The sequence below is a fragment of the Gymnodraco acuticeps genome, unplaced genomic scaffold (genome assembly GCF_902827175.1).
Source record: "Gymnodraco acuticeps unplaced genomic scaffold, fGymAcu1.1, whole genome shotgun sequence".
Taxonomy (NCBI): domain Eukaryota; kingdom Metazoa; phylum Chordata; class Actinopteri; order Perciformes; family Bathydraconidae; genus Gymnodraco; species Gymnodraco acuticeps.
The window spans coordinates 38,849-61,748 of NW_022991196.1; the positions used below are offsets into that span (position 1 = coordinate 38,849).

General features: G+C 40.8%; 1 protein-coding gene across 1 annotated transcript in view; it reads right to left on the bottom strand.

The window, feature by feature from the left end:
* LOC117561249 (protein NLRC3-like) overlaps positions 1 to 22,900 on the bottom strand; it is a 42,384-nt gene extending 19,484 nt beyond the window's left edge. The window contains 4 exon segments of the mRNA XM_034238541.1: positions 1,789 to 1,926; positions 2,125 to 2,134; positions 2,299 to 2,450; positions 22,805 to 22,900. Coding sequence (XP_034094432.1) covers positions 1,789 to 1,926; positions 2,125 to 2,134; positions 2,299 to 2,362 — 212 coding nt within the window. The 5' untranslated portion in view covers positions 2,363 to 2,450; positions 22,805 to 22,900.

The window sequence follows — 22,900 nt, forward strand, 5'->3', positions numbered from 1 at the left end:
TAATGCTGCGCATTATGGACACAAGCGATTTTCACCCATTTATTAATTATATGTTTTACATTTGATAACACCAATGTCGATTCCAGTTTTGGATAGTCTGGCGTGGTTTCGTTCCATTTCAAACAGCTGTTTGACGCTCGGCGTAACCTTGGCGCACTGCCACTCCAACATCCAATCCCAGAGCTTGAAGATTAATCACGGGGACAGTAGTCCTAAACGATAGCTGGGGATTATGGGTAGTGTAGTGTCTTCGGCCATCCTAAACTCAGAAATGTTTTTCGGATTTCATATCGCATTAACACCATATCCCTACATGCATTGCGGCTAAAACATCCAATCAGCAAGCTTAAACAACAGCTGAGGATCTTGGGTAATCAGTTCAGTGGCTGTGTATCACGATGATGCTCGAAATGTCCCTTATAGGCCTATGTCTGTTTCCGGTTATTTTTATTTTGAAATTCAGTTCCTGACGGACGCCAAAAAAGCACGAGATTATGGAATTAAACAAATAAATAAAAACAAGGATAATTGTGTGTTATTGGTGAGTAAATAACAGTGTGTTATTTAGAAAAGAATAACAAATTAGAAGGAAACAAATACAGATTTCAGTATTCTGAGGCTCTGAGCCATTTCTTTTCCTCTCAGACGACAAAAGAAGTCCGACATTATACGATTTAAAATAAAAATAATAATCGTGGCTTGATATTGAGTAAGAAGATGTTTTTATGAACCCAACAGCTTCCGGTCTTCCAAGACCCGAATGGACAAAAAGACGTGCTGCAGGCTACCAATAGAAATACATTGCTTTTAAAATCGTTCTGTGTGACACGAAAAAAAGGGGGAAATCGTGTTGGTGAACACGAATCAATAGATTAAATGTCGTGACTATAACACGAAATGCCGTGAGACTGGGTTGAATAAACATATGGAAAGGATGCCTAAAGAACAACAGAATGATACTGATTTGTAAAAAGCCTGAGTTAATGCTTTGTCAGGTCTGTCTCCAACACAACGAGCATAACATTTTTTTAGTTTTTTTCTGAAGAGACCGGTTTGATTAAAGCTAGGCTAACATTAGCTGCTCCATCAGCACTCAGAGTAACTTCATGAAGTCATAAGTACAGCAGTGAGTATATTGTTAGCACCACAGACAGTCTCAGGTTTATACAGGAACATGAATAACCCTGATTGAATATGAGCTGCTGTAGAGCTCTGCTCTCCTCTCTGATTCCCCTCAGACCGTCAGAGACCACAGGAGCACAATCTCAACACTGACAGCTTTTGTAACAGAGCGTCACAAACTTTACACTCAAGTTGAAATGTGTCACGCTGCACGAATACGCAGGTGACATGAATTTAACATCTTCACTTCCTTCGTGTTGCCAGGCACGGATCTGGGTCTTTGCATTGACTCTACATGTGATTTCACTAAACTCTGTTTCACCTGCTAATGCTAAACACAACCAGCTCACCAGGTTATCACTATTATTAATAAACACCTTAAAAAGACATATCATAGATATGCCCAAGTAGTTAAATAATGTTTTGGACAATATATATCGTTTTTAAATCAGTATTTATCAACATTGTTGCTATTTAAAACCATGTTATACACAGAGACAATGATAATATAATTGCATATTGAAATATCCTTAGATAATGTTAGCTTACTCTGCTGCGTTTGTCCATTACAAACTGCTCACATGATATCATTAAAGAACAGTTTAATATATTAGATTACATCAAAACTGAATCCTCTTCAGGTCAGATTACAGGAGAAACTCTTACTTTGTGTCTGAGGGTCCAGGTTCATTACTGAAGTCTGGAGGAAGCCAGTCTTTAGACCGGTCACTCTTCAGAGACAGACAGCTGGAGACTGAAGATTTGTCCTCTTCCTCATCTTTTAAATCACTCATCTTCTCCAGTCTGAGAGATACACCAGTAACCAAACACACACACACACACACACACACACGCACACACACACACACACACACACACACACACACACACACACACACACACACACACACACACACACACACACACACACACACACAAATACATGAAATCAGTCAGACTTCAGACAGGCCGTTCTCCATTTTGTCTGCGCTGGGCTCTCACATGTTATACTCTGATGAATCAGAAAACAAGAAATAATAAAAGTGTACAACACTTGCAGAAGTCTCATTGGACTCTAGGACGATGATTGTTAACCAATAAGTTATTTTCTGACATCCAGTTTGACAGAGTAAATAATAAATGTGTTAAAAAGCAGATCGTGGTGTTAACACTCACCCTGTTGTTCTCCTCGTGTCGAGCTGTAAAATGGCGTCTGGCAGTCTGACAAGTCTGACTTCATACTTTCACTTTCAACTTCCCGCCCTGTCTGCAGCTCCTCCTCTGACTCATAACCAGCCTTATCAGCTGAAGCAGTTCACATGCAGGGACTTTGTTCAGTGAGATAGAAAAAGACATGCAGCTAAAAACAAGCTCAACAAAGTTATCAAAAGGACACAACATCCACACATCAGCCTCCATAGGATATCATTACATCTGCTTTATATAACAAACAATGAACAGCGACTTAAATAAAAACACAAGGCTACATTTAACTAATTTATAAGATGTGCCAAAATCAGGGCTGAAATAGAGATGTTAACCGCCATTCAGTATCCCCTTTGGATCTTCAACGTGTACTATCATACGTCACGTTCACAGTGATCCCTTTTTATTTACTACAAGTCAAATGTGCCGTTTTATTTCATACAGTTCCATTCTGATTGAGACAGGGAAATATCTAAACCTCACGCGTGGCGTTTCACTCTCAAGGGGGGCGATATAGCGTGTATGTAATTACATTGCAAATACTGACTTGAGCCCCACCACTGTATGGGTTAGCCCTACCATAGATAAGATTACCCAACAAAAATACTCTGGCGCCGCCACTGTGTATTGGAGGCGTTGAAGGAGGATGTTATGGCCGACAGTGTCGAATGCTGCAGTCAGATCCAGGAGGAGGAGGAGAGATGGGGAACCAGGTTCAGCCACCATCAGCAGGTCGTTTGTGACCCTGACCAGAGCTGTTTCAGTGCTGTGGGCGGAACGGAAACCGGACTGGAATTTCTCAAAGAGGCCGTTTAGTTGGAGATGGCCCTGAAGCTGGGCGGCAACTACATGTCTAACTGTCTACCAGCATGTCATGCGCTCACTGGCTGTGGCACAACAAGTAGTTTGTACAGAACAGGAAAGACAACAGCATTCACCAAACTCAAGACCCATCTCAGCGAGCTCAAAGATCTGGCCCATTGTGGACTCTCTGCCAGCTTGGAAGAGTCTTTGCCAGTTGCAAGAGAATTTGCGCTTCTGTTATATTGAAAAAAGAAAAAGGAAATTGGACTGATGTGCACAAACTTGGATGAACTGAGGTTCATAATTGCATCAACAACAGATGCAGTCTCGGAAAATCTGCCGCCAACAGAGGATGCATTTCAACAACATGTACAAGGAGCAATGTTTGACAGCGATATGGTGCCCGAACCCAAACCCTTGTTATGGAGTCCTGTTGGCAAGGGGTGGATTGTCAGAGATGGGGCCATTCAACCAGTGCTCTTTACAAAACCCCCAGCACCTACAGAAGTGAGAGACATTACTCACTTGTATTGCAAAGACGCAACGTGTGGAGAGAGTGGAAAGTGCCAGTGCCTCTCTGTTGGCCTTCCCTGTACGGAGCTCTGCACCTGCTGTACAGAATGTCAAAATGTGTCCCCTAACGTTTCTGAGGAACCTGACATTTAACATTATATTCTAGTATCTATATACTTGACCTCTCACAGAATTATTTGATGATTTGTATACTGTACTTTGGATTAAGGTTCCAGTTTCAATCAAACCTGTACTATTTACACCTATGTTTTAGAGGCTTGCAATTTAGAACTAATACACTTTATTTTATTGGGTTACTCTTATTCTGACTATTTGGTGATGTAGTTCAGACACCTGTTATTTCCCTCTCCAAATATAATGACCATCAGAGTGAGCATTCTTAACTTATAGGCTATTATGCCACTTATCCCCTATTCTGAGTTTGACTGTCTCAGAGAAGAGGTAGGCCTATGTCTAAAGAAATCTCATTCGCAATAGAACTGTACCAGATATTTCCATACAACTACTGGTTACTGTTCAATAGCACCCAAGACAATTCAGTAATGGTATATTTTATAGGGATTACTGTTTTTCTGATAAATGAGAGAAAAGGGATTGAGTCCAAAAGTACAATTTCCGTCTAAACTAAAGCTAAGTTTACAGGACTATAATTCAGTATTTCTTTAGTTAAATATGTGTCTGACTATTTGGTGATGTAGGACAGCCACCTGGTTCATACCTCAGCAAATCTGAAGAGGAAAAGAGTGATCATTCTCAAGTTATGGGCTTTTCTGTCACCTTTCCCACATTCGGCCTGGTCTAATTTGGCTCTTTTTCAGGGATTGGGGTAGTTCTAAAGAACAACCAAAAAAACATTTTTTCCCGCAAAATAAAATTTGACAACAATCAATTTAATTAATGGGAGACCCTAACGATAAGAAAAATCATTGTTGTCATTTGTTCTACCTCGGGTAGGGGTATCTCAAAATCTGAGGGCCCTTCCTGCTAGACTATAGGTCAAATCCACCCAAATGACCCCAGAAGTGTTTTTTTTTGCTAAATCTCTCTAAAAAGGTCGAATTTAACTTGTTTTGCATCAATCTTGATACAGGGTACTTATTGTAGTTTGTATTCCTAAAGCTTTTAGTCTACCATCCCATCATTCAAGGCTGGGTTTCACTATAAGTAATTTTTTTCTTTGGACGGACACAATAATTTATATTTTTTTACTGTGTTCAATCTGAATTTACTTTAAAATAAAAACATCTATATTGATTCTGACACTTCTACATCCAACTCACAGGTGTAACCTTGCTTTGAGAAAAATTATTATTAATTTAACCCTTTTAGAAGTGAAGATATGGTCATTTGTTCTGGGAATGTCCTTTTGAGCCTGAGACCTGAAAAACAGGCTCGGGGTTTAACAGGTTAACAGTAGAAAATACGATAAATAAAGCAAATCAATTGATTTAATGTGCACCCCCGTACTACAGCAAAAGTATTCTCCGTCGGGACTTCCTGCAACAACACCACGCCGTTATCAAAGATGTTCTATTGAGAAGACGATCACTACGTGACAAAAGTTTTCAAAACCGTGGCTACTGAAATCAATCTTACTAACTGCTGTCTGTGCGATTTACTCCGCGCGAGTTGGCAGACTTTATTTTGCTTACTTTAACATCATTTTTCATGGTGGGGCTAAGCCATTTCTTGGTATGGGTGTAGCCTACCCCAGCCATACCCTGGCGCTGCCACTGGTGGCACGTATGGGGCGGGCCATTCTGCACATGCGTTAAATGCGTTAAATATTTTAACGCAATTAATTCAAAAAAATGTATTACCGCCGTTAACGCGATAATTTTGACAGCACTAATATATATATATATGCCATTAAAAACTGCAATATATACCTGGCTGCTAAATCCTCAGAACTGTTACAGGATGTGTATTTTGTAAATTGTATAACTTTTTATTTTATTATATTTTTTTTATCATATAACCTTTGTTTTACTTTAAATACTTTTTGCATGTAACATTATGTAACATTAAGCTGTCAGTGGCTCTTTTCTGCTGTAACAACGTACATGTCCCCTCTGTGGGACTAATACAGGTTTTCTGATTCTGATCTGATTCTGAACTGCGATGCTCAACAGCTCGCTTAACGGAACTTTGACGCTGGTATCAGTTTGGTTTCCCACCAATCACGGGAGTGTCGTGTATAGAAAGTGTTGAGTTATATTTCATATTTCAGTTATACCTTACATCCATGAAGGCAACATGACAGAGGGAGGGCAGTCACTCAGGATGCTAAACTACTCTTTGGTAAGCCCCCCCCCCCAAGCAACATCAGGGCCAGAAGTTTGAAAGTTAAAAAAACAGTGAAACCTGAAAAAAACAAGATTTGAAACTGAAAAAATAATAGTTTTGAATCTGAATACGGAAAATCTGCAACTAAAAAAAGAAAGATTCAAATATCAAAATATGTATAAAAGGAGTGGAGCTGTCTTTTTATGAAAAGCTCGCTCCGACTTCTTACTCTTTCTCAGACAGCAATTTATTATAAAAGTAAAGCAAGTACAATTTCAAGCACTTTAACCAAAATCCAAGCACTTTTTAAACCTTGAAAACACCACATGAAATTTCAAGCATTTTCAAGGATTTCCAGCACCCGTACGAACCCTGGAGAGGACTCTTTAAAGTAGAGACACTACATACTGATATACACCTGAACATCAGCAGGATGACTCTTTAAAGTAGAGACACTACATGCTGATATACACCTGAACATCAGCAGGAGAGGACTCTTTAAAGTAGAGACACTACATACTGATATACACCTGAACATCAGCAGGATGTATCCATAGATCTAGTCCATAATGTTGCTCTTAAAGTGCACCAGATTGATGCATTTAACTTCATAATGAGAGGATGTTAGGTCCACCTCCCCCCTTAAAACAAGTTCCCATGGATAGGATACTAAATACTAGGGCTGTCAGTCGATTAAAATAGTTAATCGCGATTAATCGCAAATTAATCGCACATTTTGTATCTGTTCTAAATGTACCTTAGAGGGATATTTTTCAAGTTTGTAATACTCTTATCAACATATGAGTGGACAAATATGCTTTATGCAAATTTTAGTTTATTATCATTTGAACAATGACAAATATTTTCATGAATATTAAACACAACAACCTCTGAACAATACAAATATTCGCCTCAATTCAACCTGGGGCCTGCACTACGAAGCTGGTTCAACCTAACCTGGATATGTTTGAGTTAGCCGGTTGGCCTAATCCAAAACATACGCGCTCTCGCTAAACGGTACTACGACACGGGTTATGCTGTAAATATGCTGTAATATATATATATATATATAATATATATATATTATATAATATGCTGTAAAATTATGTGAAAGCATGAATAAAACTACACATCTTCAGATGTTGTACATACATAAGTGTCCTACACTAATAATACAAAGTTATTATGGCTGTGTGTACCTTGTGTGCACCGCCTAGTGGTTAAAGCATGTTATTGAATTATTGTTTTTATGTGTTATATTTGATAAAAAAAATATAGAGTACATACTTTCATAGGGGGAAAGTAGAAGGTCTGTGATAGAAATTCCACGACCCGACCGGAGAAAAAGACGTGCTGCAGGCACAAAACACATTACCCGTAGAAATACATTGCTTTTAAAATCGTGCTGTGCAACACGAAAAAAGGGGGAAATCGTGTTGGTGAACACGAATCAATAGATTAAAAATCGTGTTGGTGAACACGAAATGCCATGAGACTGGGTTGGATATATTTGTATATTGTAGTGCCGTGAAAAGAGAGTCGGAGGCGGTGTATTAAGAATGGAGTTCCAATCTTTATTATCCATTACTTTCAGAGAGGTTAACACATGCACTGCTCTGCCTGATGAGCTAGCAGGAATGGCAGCTAAAGCTACAGGTGTTCCCCACTAAAGGGTCCGTGTGGCAACACAATAAGCAAGGTGAATTATGTCCAATAACGTGTCACCACACAAGCCCCCCCAGAATTCACACATAAACAAAATCAGCATGGCGGGGAGGAACGACACGCCGACCCCCACGACTCCTGAGCACGGGAGTCGGAAAAGTGACTCCCGCCTGTGCGGCCCCCGGAAGGGGAGGGACCGGAACAACAGGTCTTAAATCCGTGACAGGGGACGAGGCCGGGGGGCGGCCCCGTCGCGGAGGTCGAGCCAGCACCACAGGCTGGTCCAAGTCCAGGTGAGCAGCCTTCACCCGGTCCACCGAGACGTGCTCGGCCTTGCCACCCAGGTCGACCACCAGGTGCTTGTCCCCGTGCTCCAAGACCCGGAAAGGCCCATCATAAGGGGGCTGCAGGGGGCCTCTGTGCGCATCGTGCCGGATGAACACGTGCTCCGCCGAGCGGAGCTCTGCGGGAACCTGGGACACCTGAGTACCGTGCTGAGTAGTAGGGATCGGAGCAAAGGCCTCAGCGGCGTCACGCAGGAAAGCCCGCTGGGCCGACACCGACCAGGGAGCCGATGCATTTGGGAGGAAATCCCCCGGAACTCTCAGCGGCTGACCGTAGACCATCTCCGCTGTAGAACACTGCAGATCTTCCTTAGGTGCGGTCCTCAGGCCCAGCATCACCCAGGGCAGCTTGTCGACCCAGTTACCGTCCGTAAGGCCGGCCTTGAGGGCCGCCTTGAGGGCCGCCTTCATGGAACGATGAAAGCGCTCGCAGAGGCCGTTAGCCTGAGGCTGGTAAGCGGTAGTCCTGTGCAGCTTAACCCCCAAACCGCCTGCCACAGCGTTCCAGAGCTCGGACGTGAACTGAGAGCCCCTGTCTGAGGAAATGTCTGACGGGGTGCCAAAACGACACACCCACGTTGCAATGAAGGCCCGGGAGTAGTTGTACACATACCACTCTCGTCTCATTAGTATGCATAGAAAGTGACAGGTCACACCTCTAAGCCACGCCCCCTTCCACCGGAAGTCCCGCCTCATCCATAAGCCCCACCCACTTCCAGCGGAAGTCCCGCCTCATCCATAAGCCCCGCCCCTTCCGGTGGATGTCCCGCCCCCACTTCCGGGGCCTACTTTAAAATGATAAAAATAAAAATGCTGCCCCTACCGGTCGCCCCCGCTTCCGGTTTTCAAAAATAAAATAACATGAAATTTAACAAACATGATAAAAATAAAATGCTGCCCCTGCCGGTTTTCAAAATAAAATTTGAAAATAATTTAAAAATGATAAAAATAAAAAATGCTGCCGCCTCCAAACGCCTCCACCCGATGAACTTCAGGGAGAATGGACTCTGGAAAATGGCGATGTTTGGGGTTATGCATTCAACTATGTAGCGAATGAATTGCATTTCTACAACTTAAAGAAGGGGGAAATGTACGGACCACAGAGTGCTACCGGCACCATACCTCCTCTATGCATTTTCTTGACCTGTATCTGATCTTGAAAAACTTGACTCTTTTAAAAAAAGTTATTTTTCATCTATCATTTTCAACCATGCAGCAATAGGTCAAATTTAAGAATAAGTAATAGTTTGTCACGATTTTACGGGAAAATAGTCAGTGCGCGATGTCACATCTTAAAGACAGCTTGAACTGGATAAATGGTTAGTCTTTTTTCAAAACATACCGTACGTTCTGCATGTTAGTATATCTGGTCAATCGATTTAGACCCTACTGCCCTCAATAGGGAAGTCACGCTTTGGGAAGAGGTGTTTCATTTCACAGATCCACCTTGATTTGTTGTTGTGAGGGGTGAAGGGACGGGGGAGGAAAATTCAGAGGATGAAGAAGCAGAAAACATAACTTGTTTTGTAAAACGGACACCGCTCTATTGTACACTTTTAAATCTCAGTGTTCCCTCATCACTGGCTCTGAAATCCAAACATCAATGAGCACTTGAGCGTCTCTTAGAAACAGAAAATGCCAGCAACCATTTATAGTTCATTACACAGCAAAATTATTTCATGGAACTTTTAAATAGCAAAGCTAAATATATTTTAAGAGCAAAATGTGTCACTAAATGCCACAAAAGAAACACAAAAACTAAAAGGGGTATATAATGTATTAGAAATAACATATGAAAGGTCTTTGTGGACGATAAAAAATACAAAAGTAACATCACTATAGCTCTACAAAGTCAGCTAACAGTAAAACTGCACATTACAAGAACTCCCGAGTAGAATTGTCCTTGGGGTGAAGTCCAGGAATGTTCTCGGGGGGAGTGGACACTTGCTGTTACATGGCATAAAGCTTCTGCAGTGTGCCAATAAATGTATAGTTTCCCTAAAGCTCCATACATTTACACATATTGACTAATGACTCAGCACATGAGGGGTAAATACAAAACAAATCTAAATATCACCAATTATTCCAGAATGTGACTAGAATAGAGTCTAGAGAATGGACCCAGGCTTTGTCTTCAGCCACCAACTAAATAGGGGCGTGCTTTATTGAATCACCAGTATGTTACTCACCATTGAAGACAGTGTTGAGGGGGCAAGCAAAGTGTACTCAGCGGCAGATTGCATGGAAGCAGAAAGGCCTAGCTCAGACACCATGTCTCCAAAGGTTGACTGGGAACTTCCAACCAGTTCCATCATCTGTTTAGCTTGAGGCACAAAGGGAATTTAAACACCATTAAAAATATGGATTACAGAAAAACAATATATGTATTAATGTAGTAAATCGGGTAATCATTAATAAGGGGAAAATGTGCAAGTCTAACCTAAGTCTGGCATGAGCACTTGATCAATAAGGTGGATGATAATGTCCTTCTTGAGCACCATCTTGATGCCATTGACTGTTAAACTCTCGCCATCACAGCCTTGAAATCAAAGTAACGCTTCTAAAAAAACATATATTTTAGAAAAGTAATGTTAGTCATGTCAAGTTATCAAGACTGCTGTGTTTCATCGAAACAGTGTTAAGAGTCACATTCTTAAAGAAAATCTGGTCAGAAAAAGTACTTAACTTTCTACCAGTTGTAAGTTGTCATACATATAAAAAAAGTAAGAGACTTACTGTTTCCTTAGTGAGAGAATTACACATAAATCTGCAGAGTGTCTGTAAAAAGTCTCAAAATCTCCATTGAAATAGCGTTAAAATCAAAAAGTGCCTTTAAAGAAAATGTATTCAGATAAAGTATTTTATTTTCTACCAGTTGTAAGTTGTCATACATATAAAAAAAGTAAGAGACTTATTGTTTCCTTTGTGAGAGAATTACACATAAATCTGCAGAGTGTCTGTAAAAAGTATCAATCTCAAAAACTGCAGACGCCTCAAGGAGAGAGTTGAAAAGATCCATGCAGAGTTGGGGGAGAAGAAGAAGACTAATAACCAGCAGTTGACTGAAGCCAGGGACTTTTTTCTTTAAAGTAAAATAAAAATGGGAAACTACTATGCAAAACGCTCTGTATATATTGATCAGAATGTAGTCAATACCCTTTTAATAAGTGTGGTGATGAGGACGATTGAAAACAGAACGAGTAGTGACCCCTGTGTAAACAGAATGGCTGAAGTTTGTAAACTAGAAGACATTTTAGATATCGTTCGTTCTGGCAGTACTATTCCAGGTCATTGGGAAACGATTGTAAACGAAACATTTAAAGTGGTCCTGGAATCTTCATTTTCCGAAACATTCTGTAACATTATCTCAGAAATGAAACAAACATCAAAAGTGTATCATGTACTCTCAGTGTATGCTCTGTTTGTAGATGTAATGCATCTCTGTGCAGAAAGCAGCATACACATGAATATTCTGACTGAAGTGAAAAAACTCCATCACGATATCTCCAGTAATATGGGGAATTCTAAGCTGGAGACGGTCCTGCGGATGTTGCAATCAGTATAACTATTTGATTTTGGGTGTGAAAAATAAAAAAGTGTTTTTTACATTTAAAAACTGTTGTCTTCATTATAGCAAGGGGGAGCGTGTCTGATACATGTGTATTACAGTCCTTCTTTTTGTGTTTTTCAGTGTTTTTCTGTGTGTCTGTACACACAAAGCACAAATCATTTCAAACAAACCCTGAATCAAATTTAGAGAGGACCATTAAGAGTCAGATGCTTTACGGAATCTAATAAAACAGAGTACTTTCATGGTAGTGGTCAGCTTTTAAACATAAAAGTGTATCTTTCAGTATATTTTTGAGAGAATTTAAGCATAAATCTGCCAAATGTTTCAAAAACAGCCTTGTTTCCCTGAAATAGCCTCAAAATCACAAACTGCCATTAAGAGTCAGATGCTTTTACGGAATCTAATAAAACAGAGTATTTTCTACAGATGACTCCTCCCACTCAACGCAATAAGTCCCATCCCACTCAGCAAATCATATAAAACTAAGGACCCCCACTAAGACGACCGTTAGTAGTTGTACACATACCAGTCTCGTCTCATTAGTATGCATAGAAAGTGACAGGTCACACCTCTAAGCCCCGCCTCCTTCCGCAGGAAGTCCCGCCTCCATAAGCCCCGCCCCTTCCGGCGGATGTCCCACCCCCACTTCCGGTTTTCAAAATAAAATTTACAAATATTTTTTAAATGATAAAAATAAAAATGCTGCCCCTACCGGTCGCCCCCGCTTCCGGTTTTCAAAATAAAATAACATGAAATTTAACAACCATGAGAAAAATAAAATGCTGCCCCTGCCGGTTTTCAAAATAAAATTTGAAAATAATTTAAAAATGATAAAAAATAAAAAATGCTGCCCCTACCGGTCGCCCCCGCTTCCGGCAAAATAACATGAAATGTAACAACCAGGAGAAAATAAAATGCTGCCCCCTACGGTTTTACAAAATAATAATTTTATAATGAATCACATATGCATAGGATCAATGTCCCTGCCACCTAGTCACTTCCTGTGCGCCTGTATACAGCAGTATTGACTGTAACTTACAAATACTTGCAAATAACATGAAATATAGCAACCATATATTTTAAAAGTAATCTCTCTAACCATCTCTCTGCTCTAAAGAGCAAGGTCCCGCCACCTAACCACTTCCTGTGCCCCTGTATACAGCAGTATTGACTGTAACTTACAAATACTTGCAAATAACAAGAAATATAGCAACCATATATTTTAAAAGTACTGTCAATCTCACTAACTCTCTCTCTCTGCTCTGAAGAGTGCCGTGACAAGTTTGGTGAACAGTCTGAAGACAAGCTAGGACACGTGTGAGAGAAATCATAAAACCCCCGACATCCTCTACAGGCAAATGGCGGGCGAGGGGAGGGGGGAACACACACACACACACACACACACACACACACACACTTCCCCCGCCCCTCACCCCTCTCCCGTTCAGGATGTTTCTTTTCAAGTTTTTGTGAAACTGCTAAAGAAGTATCTGTTTAGCAAAAGAGGTTATTTTCAAAAGATCTTATTTAGGTTTTAATAGTGATACCTAAGGGTATTCTCTTTTAGTATATGGATTTGTGAACTAATGTGTAATTACTTTTATTAACTATAATTGCACAGGATCATTCTAAGAAGAGTGAGAGGGCTAATGAGCCAGCACCATACCTCCTCTATGCATTTTCTTGACCTGTATCTGATCTTGAAAAACTTGACTCTTTTTAAAAAAGTTATTTTTCATCTATCATTTTCAACCATGCAGCAAGAGATCAAATTTAAGAATACAGTAAGTAATAGTTTGTCACGATTTTACGGGAAATAGTCAGTGCGCAATGTCACATCTTAAAGACAGCTTGAACTGGATAAATGGTTAGTCTTTTTTTCAAAACATACCGTACGTTCTGCATGTTAGTATATCTGGTCAATCGATTTAGACCCTACTGCCCTCAATAGGGAAGTCACGCTTTGGGAAGAGGTGTTTCATTTCACAGATCCACCTTGATTTGTTGTTGTGAGGGGTGAAGGAAGAGGGACGGGGGAGGAAAATTCAGAGGATGAAGAAGCAGAAAACATAACTTGTTTTGTAAAACGGTCAGCACGTCAGTTTCAAGAAAGACGTTTGCATACATAAAAAAGTGTATCTTACAGTTCCTTTTGTGAGAGAATTACACACAAATCTGCAGAGTGTCACTAAAAAGTTGTACACAGGGACTGACATTCTGTATGGGGTTTCACACGGACACAAAGTCTACTTCATTATCTACTTTTTCAGCTTTTATACACAAAAGTGTATCTTTCAGTAACTTTCTCAGAGAATTTAAGCATAAATCTGTCAAAGATTCTTAACGAAATCTACGGACACAAAGTACTTCATTATCTACTTTTCAGCTTTTATACACAAAAGTGTATCCTTCAGTAACTTTCTCAGAGAATTTAAGCACGTCAGTTTCAAGAAAGACGACAATAATTAGTAGTTAGACATTTTGGATATCGTGCGTTCTGGCAGTACTATTCCGGTCATTGGGAAACTTTTTGGGACCCATTTAAAACCATTTAAAAGAGAAATTTTCTCTGTCGTTCTTAATGCAAAAACAAATCATCTCTACTCCCTTTGGGTGAAGTCCAGGAATGTTCTCGGGGGGAGTGGACACTTGCTGTTACATGGCATAAAGCTTCTGTGTGCCAATAAATGTATAGTTTCCCTAAAGCTCCATACATTTTGTAGTGGAAATTTTATTCTATCCTGATATGTTCAAAGTGTACTGTGCTGTTTTCCTCTATCTTCTCTACTTCAAGGCCACAGAGCTGTTTTGGCTACTGAGTTGACTCACACAAAGTCACACGAGAACTTCTACAGCTCAAGGCCAGGTGTCTAATAACAATGTGACCGTGTGAAGATTTCTTCTCCTCCCCACCTTTTTACTCTCCCTTTATATTGCTTTGCTATTATATTAAACTGCGCACACTCGCGCAGACTATCCTATACTCTGTGAGACCTGTGTCTATATTTTATTGTATCTGATGTTTGTTTGAGGCCTCGAATAAACATCACCAGAAAGACAACTCTGTTGGATTCACCATTTATTTGTTTTCTGACTTGTACTCTACAGTATTGGGGTTTTTAGATTTCCATAACAATTGGCGCTGCGAGCAGGGTCTCTGCAAGTTCGATTGGGAACACCTCCGGACGCTGGTTGGTAGCTACAGGATCCTCGGATTCCCTCTACCCCGCGACAAAAACAGTACGGGACGAGAGGACCAGCGGCGGGGGTGGAACTGATTGACTTCACGAGACCAAACGGACTTAGAAAGGCTTTCCAATACTGGGTGAGATGTACAATGTCTAAATTGTTTAAAGTTAAACGTAATTAAAACTCCATGACGTTTATGAAAGGGGCTGCTCGAAGATAGGGGTTATCCCGTCGTAGATAGTGGGTTTACGATTAGTTTTTTACGTGAGTTGTACTGTGAAACAAACATCACATAGGGTTTATCCCGTCGTAGAAAGTGGGTTTACGATTAGTTTTTTACGTGAGTTGTACTGTGAAACAAACATCATATAGGGGTTATCCCGTCGTAGATAGTGGGTTTACGATTAGTTTTTTACGTGAGTTGTACTGTGAAACAAACATCACATAGGGTTTATCCCGTCGTAGAAAGTGAGTTTTTCTGTAAGAAAGTGGGTTTACGATTAGTTTTTTGCACGATTTGTACTGTGAAACAAATGGTGATTTTGTCATGGGAGCAAGGCAAAGTAGGGGGCTTGTACACCCTCCTGAGGGCCCGATTGTAGACGTCATGAGAGTAAAATATGGTGAAAACAGTCTGTCTAAATTAAATATATGGACGGAAATGTTCGGATTTCCAAAGGGAGGTTTTTGAGTAAATTAAAAATCAAGAAACTAAAGAATAAATGTATTCTTCAAGAAAGAAGAAGAAATACAAATAAAGTTAAAGTAAAAGACTTATATAGAAAACTGGACACTCACAGAAAGTGTTTATAATAAATACTGGGAGGATTAAGCAGAATGCCGTGAAAGAAGGCAGTTGGCATTGGGCATTAAAGAAAATATTAAGGTTGAAGATGAATGTGAAGAAAAGAAGAAAAATAAATTATTTCCAAAACCATGTAAACCCCAGACATCTCTGTGTTCTTCCATTGCAGGCCTGAATGACCTCTCCTCGACTGGGTATCCTTAACCTCCCCCGGGGTACAACCCTGGCAATCCGGCTGGCCCACCTCCACCTCCACCGCCACTACAAGCCCCAGCCATGCAGTCAACTCCAAGCTCGCCACCCCCATCAGCCCCAAGTAGATGGGGACAACAGCGGGATAAACAAACCCAAGCCCAAGCAAGTGTTTGGGCAACACACCTCAGTAATGCCTTTCTCAACGGACTCACAGACACAGCGCAAGCTACGCAGAATGCTGGCCGGTCACAATACCGAGGGAGAGGCAGAAGAGGTTTTCCGAGGCAGAAGACGAGAAGCAAGACCTTCATTTGAGAAAGATGTTTCAAGTGTGGCAGTGTTGAACATTGGATTATGGGACTGCTCACAGAACACTGGCGAGTGGAGGCAGAGAGGGGGACAGCAAGGACGTCATTCACAATCAGACTGACCTACACCAGATGGGGAGGAGGGGACCCGATCGAGCGAGATGGAAATTCAGCCAGCATCATCGAACCAGGGAAGTGAATACACACACACACATCATGCTTTTGAAAATTGGAAAATGTAGAAGACATGCCTGTGGTTAAAGAGGGTACATATTTGAAATATGACAGTGAAACAGCATTTGAGAAATGTCCCACACTAACTTTAGCTATCATGGGTGTTGATGTTCTATAGTAAAAAGGGCAGATTTGCCTGATTGCAAATTTAGTGGTAGATGTATGCACTCATTAACTAATGCACTCAATGGGAGCGGCTGGGGTGACTGTAAAGGAGAAGTTTTTGTATCACTTCAGAGTGGAGATAACGGTGATGATAGTCATCTATTTCCCACATCAGTAAAAAAACAGTTTCTTTTATCCTCCGTCTGCCTAATACATTTACTGGGCAGAGATCTGAAACTCCGGTTCGGCTTAGGCCTCATTTATTCCACAAATGAGGGGTTTAAAGTCCGGCAGCCATCTCCTACGATGGTTCAAAAACTTTTGATGATAAAGAACTGTGTGAATGTGTATTAAATGGCTGCTGACATATCCTGATTCTCAGGCGTTGTTGCGTTTGACTGATCAACGTGTTTTTCCACCTGCTGTGTTCATGGAGGCTTCTCATTTGCATTATACGTGCTAACGTATAATGCTGTGTAATCTGTGTAAATGCTATGATGAGTTTTTCTGTTAGAATGTGTGAATGAGGAGCTCATGCTTAAAACTAAGCTTGGAGTTTGCTGCGCAGCGTTGGTTCCTGTTGCACTCACACCCACACAATACAAACTGTGTCAAATCCCAGGGGCGGTCCACACATTTCACTAGCCAGGGGGCCCACTGATAGATAGAGGGATTTGGATCCAATCGTTAAAGATTTGGAGTCAGTCACTGATTGGACATCTACACACACAGAATATGTTATGTATTATATGTCAGGTGACATGTATAAGATGAAAATGTGCACAAACATAGCCGTTCTACGCATATTGCTGTTGGTTGAGGATGATGGGGTAATTCTCATATCTCTGAGCTTCCTGCCGCGCTTTCAGATGGGCCATACTCACTCTGGGCAGCTCACAGATATGACGTATGTTTAATGTCCATGTTCCGTTCAAATCAACCCCCGTACCCATTGAAACGTGAAGTTGTTGATGGCATTCGGTCAGTGTTTACCTCTCTGTTTAAACAAGGGGTCATTATTCCGTGTAACGATTCCGGTACGCACTCCAGTGTTTCCTGTCAAAAAGATCAGAGACAAAACCTCCTGACGAGTGGAGATTTGTCCAGGATTTACAGCTGTAAATGCTATGCAGCTATGCACGCTCGTCCCAAGTCCTTATCTGATTCTTTCAAAAGTTCTAGCCTCTGCAGCATTTTTTTTACTGTAATAAGATCTCTCAAATGCATTTTTCAGTGTTCCTGTACACAAAGACAGTCAATTTTGTTCACATTTGAATATAAGGGTAAACCTTACAGATTCACACGTTTGTGTAAAGGCTACTGTGTACAACCAGGCATTGTGTACAAGGTCGGTCTCTCTCCAGAACAGTGTGGAGCTGATACCATTTCCTTGTTAAAATACCTCGCAGCCGAAGGCCAGAAGGCTAGTTTGTCTAAACTCCAATATGTACAAAGAACAGTTACATTTTTGGGTCATGTCATTTCAGGAGAGGGGAAAACGCTTTCAGATAACTCACTAAGCGACAGATGATGTCATTCTTGCGTATGTGTGCATAACACACGGCTGTTGTTATGCTTGCTGTGATGTTACATTAGTCCATTCTCTGCTTGTAATTATGCCGTTACAAGTTTCAAAGTTGTATTTATCATCTGAATTTGCCGAAACAAGTTTGGTATTCTGAAGACCAATACTTGGTTTGTTCTAAAACAGATGAAAACAAACTGTCTTTTATACAAAATGGAAGTATTATACAAGTAAAACTACATGTTGCTTTAATCCCATGTAATTGTAGAATGAACACAGTCTTCCTTTGTATAAGTAAGGTGTTCTGAGTAGTCAAAATTACCTAAAATCATTGTACACATTGGTAAATATTATTTTCCACTTGTTACCATTGTGAGGCTATATTTACGCAGCTCTGCGTGATTTAGTAGCTAGAATTCAGACTAATGCACTACCAGAGGTGGAATAAGTACTCAGATCTTTTACTTGAGTAAAAGTAGAAGTACCAGAGTGGTACAGTAAAAGTCCTGCATTCAAAATGTTCCTCAAGAAGAAGTAGAAAAGTATTATCAAAATATAATACGGTAAAAGTATTCATTGTGCAGATTGGTCCATTTCAGAATAATATATATGATATGTTTTATAATGATTGATCATGAAAGTGTTCTCAAAGCTGGTAAAGGTGCAGCTAGTCTGAATGACTTTGTATACTGCAGGGTAGCTTGTGGATTTACTCCAGGTGGAACTAAAGTCTGATTCAACACTTGATTAGATTTCACATCATTCATCCACATCTGTGAAGTAACTAAAGGTATTAAATACATGTAGTGGAGGAGAAGTACACCATGTACCTCTGACTTATGTTCACTGCCAACCTAAAGTACCTAAAAGAATAGTAATCAATAATGTATTGAAAAGTTATTTGGCTGATTGTTTTTATATCGGCTCAGCCAGGTTATATGGGAGGCCCAGTCTACGTACACTCTAAAAACAAATGCTTGGCTTAACAAAGAGAATCAAGGCAATAGGTTGCATCGATGGTTATTGAGTTAAGACAACTTCTAATGACATTTTGTTAAAGCAACAAAGTTATTTGAGTTAGGGGAGAAGGCGTTTCCTCTACAATCAGGTGTTTTCAATTATCACTTACTTAATAATTGGTAGCATAAACACAAGTTTTTAAGTTGATTACTCCAAAAGTTCCAACTTGTTTTACCGTATGATTTAAATGTAATCTTAAGTTGTGTATACTTAATTACCACATGTTGAACATGGACAGATGTTTTTAAGTTGACAGCCATTTGTAAATTAAGTTGCTCCAAATAATATTGTATTCAATAGGGTTTTTCTCTTAGCTTATTCATGTTTTTGCCTTTAAAGAAAGAAATTAATTGATTCCACAACAAAAATATTAGGCAATTCACTTTTTATTTTTGAACTGCAGTTGGTTATTTCAACACATGATGTTTCAATCAGGAGAGTTTGAATTTCAAGTTGTATTTGAATGACAAAAGATGACACTCACCTTAAAATGTCCTTTGTATATTTCTATTTGTCTTAACTGTGGGAACTTGTCCAGGCATCTTAAGTGGGAGTGGATTTGAAATCCTTAACTCAAGGTGTAGAACAATTAAGTTATCAAGCCAATTGCATTACAATACCTCAACTTGAATTTAGGGTGAAGTCAATTAACGCAGATGACGGCTCGCCTGGGAAAACGACGACGCAACAGTGAGCAATACTACCGGAGAGCCTGGACAATCCTAAAATGGTTCCTCTGCATATTTGCCATGATAGTTGTGTTAGGACTAGTCCTATATTTTATGTATCCATGGTCAGCACACAGCATGTCAGCCAAAATCGAGATATCTAAGAGGTACATGGGGAGAGCAGGGCGAACACACGGGCAGAGGGGCTGGTCAAGACAGGGATTGGTAACATTACTCTAAGGCAGTGGTTCTCAACGTGGGGGGCGCGCCCCCCCTGGGGGGCGCAGAGGCATGCCCCCCAGGACCAGGAGGAAAAATTGTTATAAAAAAAAAAAAAAAGATTAAAAAAAAAAAATCATAATTTGAAAAATGATTGATTAATATGATGCAGTACAGTACTATTACGTCTGGGTCTCTGTGTTTCATTAAAGCTCGGCTCTGTGTGTGTGTGGAACGAGCCATTTTGTGTGCGCGAGAGAGAGAGCGCACCGGTACCGGAGATCGTTGTTGTTAGCTTCTGGTGCTAGCGAGCTATGCTAACGGATATAAGGAGTCTTTTCAACAACAAAGTGGAGGAGAGTCCTCTCCTGTCAGACTGAGAGACTCAGTGAGCTAAAGGACTCTCTCAGTGGATCTCAAACGTTTTGGTCACCATTAATGTAAACAATTATTTCCGAGGCACACGTTTATATGATCATTATTGTTTTAAAAAAATAAGAGAATAAATGAAAAACAGGTATGAAATACTATATGACACTAAAACAACAATAAAGTTTAAAAGGGGAGTGATTTGTAAAATATCCATAAAGAAAAAGTAAATCTGTTCACAGATCTGTTTCATCTGGGTGTTGAGAGATGTATCCATAGATCTCTTCATTTTGCTCTCAAAGTGCACCAGATTGATGCTTTTAACTTCAAGATTGAAAAAAATATCTTCCCGGGGGAGCTTGCCCCCGGACCCCCCTATGTGAGGTCCACACACCACCTATAAAAATAGCACTTTACCCCTGCTTACACCTATATGCCGTGAGCTGATTATCGTGCCTTCATTGTAACAGTTGCGGGTACACTGTGTATTTGCGTGTGGAGTGTTGCAGTAGAACATTCCTCTGTAGCGACCGGTACATTAATGGGAAACCCTAAATGTTTGAGCACCCTCTATGAAATGTCAAGCTACCCCACAGAACCCCCAAAATAAATATCTGGCGCCGCCACTGAGCCTGACTATTTGTGTTGGGGGGGCCCCGACTTTTTTTTTTCTCCAAAGGGGGGGCCTGACAGAAAAAGTTTGAGAACCACTGCTCTAAGGGATGGGGAAGATAGCACAGTGCAGTTACGATGTTTACAATATCTCGTATTGCATATTCGGTGCCCCTGGAAGAATCCTTTCTAACGTAGCATTCCCTGCTCTATCAAGTTCTGGCTCCCCTCTGGATAGGTACATGCACTCTAGTGGATTTGAATCCAGCAGTCACTGTCCTCACGTCCTTAATGCACACGACACATCATTACCCAGAGTTCCAACACCCCGACCACCACAAGGTAAAAAGAGAGCTGACGTCCACTGGAGCTAAATTATTTGGTGGCTTGTTTCCATGGTGGGGTACAGTAAACAATGCCCATAACATAGATACCTTACATGTTCGACTAGAGAACCTCACTTACGAGACGACGCAAGGCTTCCAGGCATTGCCCCCATTCATAATAGCCTCTAGGAATATGCTCATGCAGCACCAATTTGCTTTTGACCTTTTGTTCGCATCAAAGGGTGGCCTGTGTCATGTGATCGGTGACTCCTGTTGCACTTACTTTCCCGACGCCACCAAGAACATCACTGACACCGTGCTGCATCTTAACAACTTGTTAGCCAACATGAAAGTGGATGACATATCCACATATCCGGCTGGGACTGGTGGTCCTGGTTTATATCGGGGGGGGTGGCAAGGCTGGCTAGGATAGTTACACCCCTGATAATCATTTTCGGCCTATTAATTTTATACTCTGTGATTATCCCAATACTGAAGAAAGGCTTTTCCAGCCTGGTATCTTTAGCTTTCGTTCAGTATACTGCTATTGCATTACACGACAATCCTTTGCGCCACAGTGAGACAGACCAGCTAGAATCAGAAGAGTCTGATTCCGACACTACAATATAATCAATATAATCATGTGAATCGAGTGTACTCTCCTCTTATGCTTACATTATATTGGAGTCTGTCCTCCACACAAACAGCCAGTTTTCTATGATATATTTGTGATGTGTTTACTTAAACCAGTGATGGAGTGTATTCATTGATGTGTTATATCACTCTATCCTGTCATTGTTTTTTTATTGATCAAGTATGATCAAAAGGGGGGAATGTAGTGGACATTTTATTATATCCTGATATGTTTTAACCAAATGTGTCTCATTTGGTTAGATGTGCTGTTTGCTCTATCTATCCTACTTCAAGGCCACAGAGCTGTTTTGGCTACTGGGTTGAGACTCACACAAAGTCACACGATCTACTTCTACAGCTCAAGGCCAGGTGTCTATAACAATGTGACCGTGTGAAGACAGATTTCTTACCTTCCCACCCTTTCCTCAATATAAGCTTGAAAACTATATTGAACTGCGCACACTCGCGCAGACTATCCTATACTCTGTGAGACCTGTGTCTATATTTTATTGTATCTGATGTTTGTTCGAATAAACATCACCAGAAAGACAACTCTGTCTGATTCACCATTTATTTGTTTTCTGACTTGTACTCTACAGTATTGGGGTTTTTTGATTTCCACAACAGTGTGTGCGTCTGTATGTGTTTTAGTTTGTCTGTCTCTGTTTGCTGGTTTCATGTTAAAAGTGTTCCCCTTCCTTGTCTGTGGCTGTTGATTGTGTGCACCTGGTGCCCTGTGTTGCCTCCTCCCCCCCCCCCCCCACCTGTGTCTAATTGCTGATTAGTGTGTATTTAGGGTCTGTTGCCCTGTCTGTTTTGAGGCTGGGAGTGTGTGTGAGATCCCTGTGGTTGGTGACGGTGTGCACATGTTCGGCAGGATTGAGGCTGTGAATCTTTGTGTCACATGTTTATGAGGTAATAAATGCCCACACCGGCTTGTATTTTGGACGTTCTGCCTCTGTCTCCTTCCTTGGTCGGGCCGCTCAATTGTCAGCTTCACAGTATTTTTTTCAAATTCAGAAAATGATAAACACAAACAGATGAAGTTCAGTCAGTGAACTGACCTGAGAGCCTCCAGTCTGCAGTTTGGACTCTTCAGTCCAGAACTCAGCAGCTCCACTCCTGAATCCTGCAGATCGTTGAAACTCAGGTCCAGATGT